The 7,400-nt window shown below is 42.4% G+C and overlaps 1 protein-coding gene across 1 annotated transcript; it reads left to right on the top strand.

Annotated features, from left to right (window-relative positions):
- Window positions 1-4,896: 4,896 nt before the first annotated feature.
- LOC124171232 lies at window positions 4,897-5,868 on the top strand. The gene has a single exon (XM_046550375.1). It carries the CDS (start codon window positions 4,897-4,899, stop codon window positions 5,866-5,868), a length of 972 nt encoding a protein of 323 aa, XP_046406331.1.
- Window positions 5,869-7,400: the final 1,532 nt, after the last annotated feature.

Below are 7,400 nucleotides of genomic sequence, written 5' to 3'. Positions count from 1 at the left end.
TATGTGAAAATACATGTTGGAATGAAAACACACAACCCTGGTAACTTTACGCGGGAAAATTATTTATTGGCACGACGCGTTTCGACGCTGAGGCGTCATTCTCACATTCACACGGCACATTAACCTTTAACTATAAAATGGCACATTAAGCTTTCTTAAAATAATTCCGCATTATCGAACCGATTCTGAGGCGCAATTATTGGGCCGCAGAAATGATTTATTTTCGTATCCAAGGGGCGTGCTTTCCAATCCAGGTACACGTATCCTTCGTCCTTAGGTCTATCTCGGTCGTACCTCTGGCCTATCCCTGCCTTGGTTGTGGAGTGCCTCGAAAAATTCAGGAACCTTCAGGACTTTTTTCGCAAAATACCAATATGGGTGTCTCCATCTTCCACAGGTATCTCAAGGACACGCTAAAATGGCCTGATTGCCTTCAGATTGCAATGCAAACCCATCCCTATGTGGTGTATCACTTCGTCTCCTCCTCGAGCATTATTGCCACGCCAGCTACAAAGCTGGCGTGGGAGATATTTGTTTTCCAACAGTGATCAAAATTTGGAATCCCCTGCCTTCGGTCGTCCAAAATACCACTTGTATTAGCCTTGACGAAAATTGCTTCCTCATAAATTGTTGATAATTAAACTTTGAATCTAACTTTTCTGTCTTACACGAGCCAAGGCTTTTTTTGATAAAATGGTACGCATACAGAAAGAGTGCCGATTTAAAGTACTCTAATAACAATTAAAAGTTAATTAAGCTAATTAAAATTTCAAATAAAACCGTAATTAAACAACAAACCGATTTTAGTGGTAAAAACCTCAGTGTTTAGCAATTTATATAGTCATCATGCGTTAAATGAGATGATGCCAAGTGAGTAAAATTTTGAATTGATAACGGAAACGCATAAATATCGGTCGGAAGAGAATTTATCAGGACGGAAAGTCGGCTGTTAGCAGCTGGCTTATTCAAAAATGAAAACGATGGCCAATTAAGACGATATTCTCGGTGGGAAATCATTTAAATAAATAAAAGATCGTAGCACTTTTCCACAAATTTTTTTACTGCGTGCAACGCGTTTCGGCTCACTGTGCCATCATCTGGCACAAAACCTCAGTGAGCCGAAACAGGTAGTACGCAGTAAAACATTTTGTGGAAAAGTGCACTGATGTTTTATTTATTTAAGCATATCTAACTTCCACCAATTTAAGCCTGAATCTGTTGAACTTATTAGGAAATTATTTCATCATTCCATAAACAAATAAATATAAAACGAATTGAATTAATTTTAAAAGCATTTCAACCAAACTCTCACTGTTGTTCCTGAAAAACGTAACAAGAAAACTATTGCCTGGACTCTCCAAATGTTTCCCTTGTGATTAGATAACCTATGGTCATACGTTCTCATCAATTTTTATTGAAACCAAGTACCAAATTTTGAAATTTATTTGGGGATACTTCTGCTGAAATTGATGGAAATATTAATTTTTGAGTACTGAATCTTCTACTGGTCTTCAATAACGAATATTCTTCAAGGATATAGCGTTCAGTTGAAGGTGGTTCTGATCACCTTTGAGAATCTCTTGCCTTTCATAATACACCGATTTTGTTAACATAATATTCTCACTGCTACCCCAGTCAAAGTCTTTATAATTAATAAATTGCCGTTATACTATCCCGTTTCCGTTCAGAACTTTCCATCCGATTCTCGTTGGAAACACGGCGGCAATGAAGAGGCATCACAAGCGGTAAGTAATTATCCAAAAGAGGCACTCAGCGTGAAATGGGCATAACCCAAGTGGTTTTATGACTCTCACGTCTCGTGGCGGACCCGTCGAAATAAATCGTGGCGGATCGGTACTACCCTTGGCTAATGCGGAGAATTTTGAAACACCAATGGAACTATGCTTGCTCAGTCGAAACGACCACTGTTACCAGTCAGCACACAAATCATTCTCGCCCGTCGATTTCGTCTGCGAAGGTGACAATATTATTGCTCCTGGGCCATCTTTCCGTGACTAAAACCTGGAAAAGAGATGCTTGCCCTCTCGCCTAACTTCAAAGATCTCGTAACCGCCAGAATCATCTTTGAGTCGAAGTCATCGACATAGGCGGACGAAGCAAATAGTACGCCTTGGAGGTGTTTTTCCTCTAATTATGTCGTTATTACGCACGCGGTCACGTAGGAGAACGTAGTACGCGTCAATGATAACTTGAACAAACAGTCGATTGAAACAGTTTTTTCTCCCCACTATATAGAACACAGATAGAACACGTCAAAACTCATTTTTCAATGAATATTTCCTTGAATTTATGAATGAATAATCATTGGATTCATATCTTCATTTAGCCAGCTTCATTCAGCCATCGCGCTATGTTGGTTATACACTAATATTCCCATCGCGGTATTTTGAAACCAACCTTCTTTTAGTGTTTGCAAAGTGTCAGGCTAATATGCATATTGTATAAATGGTTTAGATGTAAATATTGAAGTAACAAAAATTTGCGAAATATAAAATATTAATTATATGGGTATAAACTACGAGAATATTAATTTAATCGTATGCAGCCTAACTGTAAACTTGATTACAACAAATTTTTGGAATTTAAGCATGGGAGGAATGGTGTGAAGTTAGTAATATTCCTCACAACAATTGTGAATTTTATGTAGTTTCTACACTGGTGCGTCTCTGTCATGGACCTCAAACATCTTGGAATTTATCGAAAAAAAATTTGAAATGACTCACCACCGTTTAAACCGTCCGGGTAAATACTGTATCGAATATTGCGAAGTTGAAATCACTTCCCCTACAGTGGATAAATTCATTCTTCGGATTCAATTTAAAATGGAATAATCCGTGGATATAGGATATCAGGAAAGAAATCATGCTTCCCATCACTCCCTCGCATTTCTCTTTTTCTGTGGTTCCGCATTTCCCAGCCGAAGGTGTGTTCACTTATTGTTAATGTTACGCAGAGTCGTGGCATAGGTTTATTTAATTCGGGTTAGGTTGAGGGCTCATTTAGGGTATCTGTATTTTGGTTTTATAGGAGGGTAGTAGTTCCAGAGATTACTTAGAATGGAATATAAAGATAAAGATAAAGATATTTATTTCACTGCCCCAAAATATTACAACATATGCATACATTAACAGTGAAATTAGACACCCCTTAAGATGAGTCTTGATTAGGGGTTGCCATTACATACAAATAAGGCAATGCTCGGCAGTACATTTTATAATAACTTTTAAACAAAAGTGGCTCTTCTATGAGTCCTTCATAGAAACATTTGTCCATGTGCATGTATACAATCTTGAAAACATACAAAATATGATTAGAATACAGTAATAGGAAAATTAACATGAAATGAAATTATAATAAATTTTGTAACAAAATAAGTTTAAGCAATTAAACGAACAGATTATTTAATTGTCTCAAATAAAAATTCAATATTTTTATGACTTAACAACCAGTCTCTCAGTTTTTTTGCAAATTCAGATTCGCTATTACAACCTTGTAATTTTTGCCAAAGATTTACATACAATTTTGGTGCTAAATAATTAAAGAAATTTTTATAAGCTTCAATTTTTGGTTTAGGAATACAAGTAATTTCGTGGAATCTTAAAGTTTTTGTGCAGGGACAAGGTTTATTTTTACGTCCACCACGATTGTAAAAAATTCTTAATGTTTTATATACAAACAAATGTCTAACTGGGAGGATTTTTAACCTTACATACAGTGGGAAGGATGATTCATTCCTGGAGGTTCTTAAGATCACCCTTAGGATTTTATTTTGAATAATTTTAATTGGTTTAACATTAGAGTGATATGTGCCTCCCCAACAAGATATTCCATATTGAATTCTTGAATTTACCAGAGCAAAATACACCGTCCTCAAAATGGATACTGGGCATTTATACGTGAGAAGATAAAATTTTCTCAAGGAAATAATCAGCTCAGATTTCAATTTGTTAATGTGCATTTTCCAGTTACAATGGTTATCTAATATTAAACCGAGGTACTTTATATGATTTACATGATCAATTTTTATGCAATTGTTACAAGCTCTAACTTTTGAAGTCAAGCAATGAGAACATCTATAGAAAACGTCATCTGATGGCACCAGTATACTTTTCAAGCCAAACAACATAAACTTTGATTTTACACTCAGAACAAAATTATTACACAAGAACCAATAATTAATTCTATTCAAATCATTTTGCATTTGTGATACAACATCGGAGACATTAAATGACGAATAACACAATGCCGTGTCATCGGCAAAAGAAGTAAGTTTTCCATGAAATGTCCCGTTGCAAAAATTATTGACATAAATTAAAAACAAAATTGGTCCCAAGACGGAACCTTGAGGGACACCACATGTGAAGGACACCTCCTCACTAGTACAATTGTTAATTATTACCCTTTGCGACCTTCCCATCAGGTAACTCTTGAACCAATTGTTTGCAACACCTCTAATTCCAGCCTCCGACAGTCTTGAAAGCAATATCTCGTGATTAACAGAGTCAAAGGCTTTTGTTATATCAATGAATAAACCACCAGTCTTATTATTTCTGTTTAAGCTCTTGTGGCGCATCGTCCGTCACAATGTAGAGTTGGACCAGTGGATAAGTGTCCGCCTACTAATCGGACGGCGCGCGTTCGAGTCCTGGCGCCGGCCGGTATTTTTTCCTATATCTTTTCAGGAATTCTAGAAGGTTCGAGGAAGATCCGGCGCGGCGTTCCAGAATATTCGCCGCATGTATATAAGCTAGCCATCTGGGCTACCCAAGTTCAGTTCTGTATTGTCAAGTCACAATAAACGCCTCTCCGCAGATAACCGAAGTGTGTTATTTAGCGTAGCCATCGCTACAGTGGTGACCCCGACAACACGCGACCATGGCAGACGCAGATCAACTCGCCAAACTGCAGGCTCAAATCGCGGGACTCCAGCAGCAACTCGCCGCACACCAAACGAACCACAGCCAACAGCTAGCGCTCCTTCAAGAACAGCACCAGCAGGCTCTGCAGCAACAACAGCAGCAAACAACGCTGTCATCGCAGCAAGCCTCACCGTCTCCATCATCCTACGGCGTCGACACTGCTGCCGTCTACCGCGTCACTCCGAAACTGCCTCCTTTCTGGCCAGCACAGCCTGAAATATGGTTCGCCCAAGTCGAAGCACAATTTTCTTTGGCCAACATCACCTCGGACAAGACGAAATACGATTACGTCGTGGGAAACCTAGACCATCGTTTTGCCAGTGAAATAAGCGATCTTATCGTGAATCCTCCGGCCGAGAATCGTTACCTAACGCTGAAAAACCTATTGATACAGCGCGTCTCTCCCTCCGAGGATCAACGGGTGCGGCAACTCCTCACAGCAGAAGAGCTCGGTGATACCAAGCCTTCGCAACTATTACGACGCATGCGGTCTCTCATCAGCACCACCCTTGTGGAGGATTCTTTCCTCCGCACATTATGGTTGCAACGTCTTCCGGCCAACGCTCAAGCCATCCTGCAAACGCAAGTTACTTCAATGCCTCTTGATGAACTTGCAAATATGGCCGACCGCATCGTCGCCGTGGCTCCGCCTCCAACTGCACCCGCCATCCATGCAGTACGCCATACCAACGATGTTTCGTCATTGGCCCAACGGGTTGAGAAACTCTCAAAGCAGCTCGAAGATATACAAGCCCATCTGAAAAAACCTCCGTACTCACGGACTTGGAGCAGATCTCTACCCGCGCCGCGCCCCGCTCAGCCTGAGATGTGTTACTACCATCGCAAATTTGGAGCCGAAGCCAGACGTTGCATCCAGCCATGCACCGCAAATGCAGTGAATCCGGTAAACTCCAACAGCGACTCGTAACGGCGGCTATGAGTCGTTCTATCACAGGCTGCCGCCTCTTCGTCACCGACCGCCTCTCCCAGCGGCGTTTCCTCGTAGACACAGGATCGGATCTCTCAATCTACCCTGTAAAATTATGCACCGAACAACGAACCTGCACTGACTACGAGCTCTCCGCAGCCAATGACAGTAGGATCCGTAGTTATGGTACTTTACTTCTACGCCTTCAGTTCGGCCTCCCGCGTGACTTCCTTTGGAGATTCATCGTTGCCGACGTTACCGAGCCAATCATCGGAGCAGATTTCTTAACCCACTTTCAACTCATTCCTAACATGGCCACTGCTCAGCTCATCGACGCAATCACTGGCCATTCTACATCGGGTCATCGAGGTCGAACTTACCAGGACAGCGTGCGCGCTCTGTCGGGCTCTTCATCCTACCACGACCTCCTGGCCGAATTTCCTGATATCACGCGGCCATCAGGGACTCCTCGGGAGATCCACCATAATACCAAGCACCACATACGCCTACAACCTGGACTGCCAATCTACCACCGTGCCCGCCGTCTAGCCCCGGATCGACTCCGAGATGCACAGGCAGAATTCGAGCTACTAGTACGCGAAGGCACTGCACGTCGCTCACACAGCCCTTACGCCTCACCACTACACATGGTTCGCAAGAAGGATAGTAGCTGGCGACCTTGTGGTGACTACAGGGCTCTCAACGCACGTACGATACCGGACCGCTACCCCGTCCGCCATCTGAAGGATTTCTCCCACGCTCTTCAGGGGTGCAACATCTTCAGTGTTATCGACTGTGCCAAGGCCTTCACTCAAATTCCAATGGCTCCCGAAGACATAGAGAAGACAGCCATAATTACACCCTTCGGCCTTTTTGAATTCCTATTTATACCATTTGGACTTCGAAATGCCGCCCAAACATGGCAGCGCTTCATCGACGAAGCTCTCGAAGGCCTAAATTTTTGCTTTCCTTACATAGATGACATCTTAGTATTTTCCCGTTCGCAGGAAGAGCACCATCAACACCTGCGGATATTATTTCAGCGCCTTTCTGACTACGGTGCCATCGTCAACTCAGCTAAGTGTGTCCTAGGATCTTCCAAGGTCACATTTCTGGGCTTTTACGTGAGCGCTGACGGATGCTCGCCGTTACCTGACAAGGTAGCTGCTATCAACAACTTCCCTCCACCGAAGACCATAAAGGACCTTCGGAGATTCCTCGGTATGCTGAATTTTTATCGACAGCACATACCACACGCCGCATCCACACAGGCCCCTCTCAATGCTCTACTTCAAGGTCCTGATATCAGGAGCTCCACTCCAATTTTCTGGACACCAGAACTTCAGCAGAGTTTCGATGCCTCTAAAGGCGGACTAGCCAAGGCGGCAACCCTGTCGCATCCAATCGACTCAGCACCTCTGGCTCTTGTCGTCGATGCTAGCCAAACCGCAATCGGCGCTGTCCTACAGCAAAATTTTGGGAACTCTTGGCAGCCACTCGATTTCTTCTCACGCAAGCTGACACCTTCCCAG

This window comes from Ischnura elegans, chromosome X, assembly GCF_921293095.1.
Source record: "Ischnura elegans chromosome X, ioIscEleg1.1, whole genome shotgun sequence".
Taxonomy (NCBI): Eukaryota; Metazoa; Arthropoda; class Insecta; order Odonata; family Coenagrionidae; genus Ischnura; species Ischnura elegans.
This window is presented reverse-complemented; position numbering and strand designations above follow the sequence as displayed.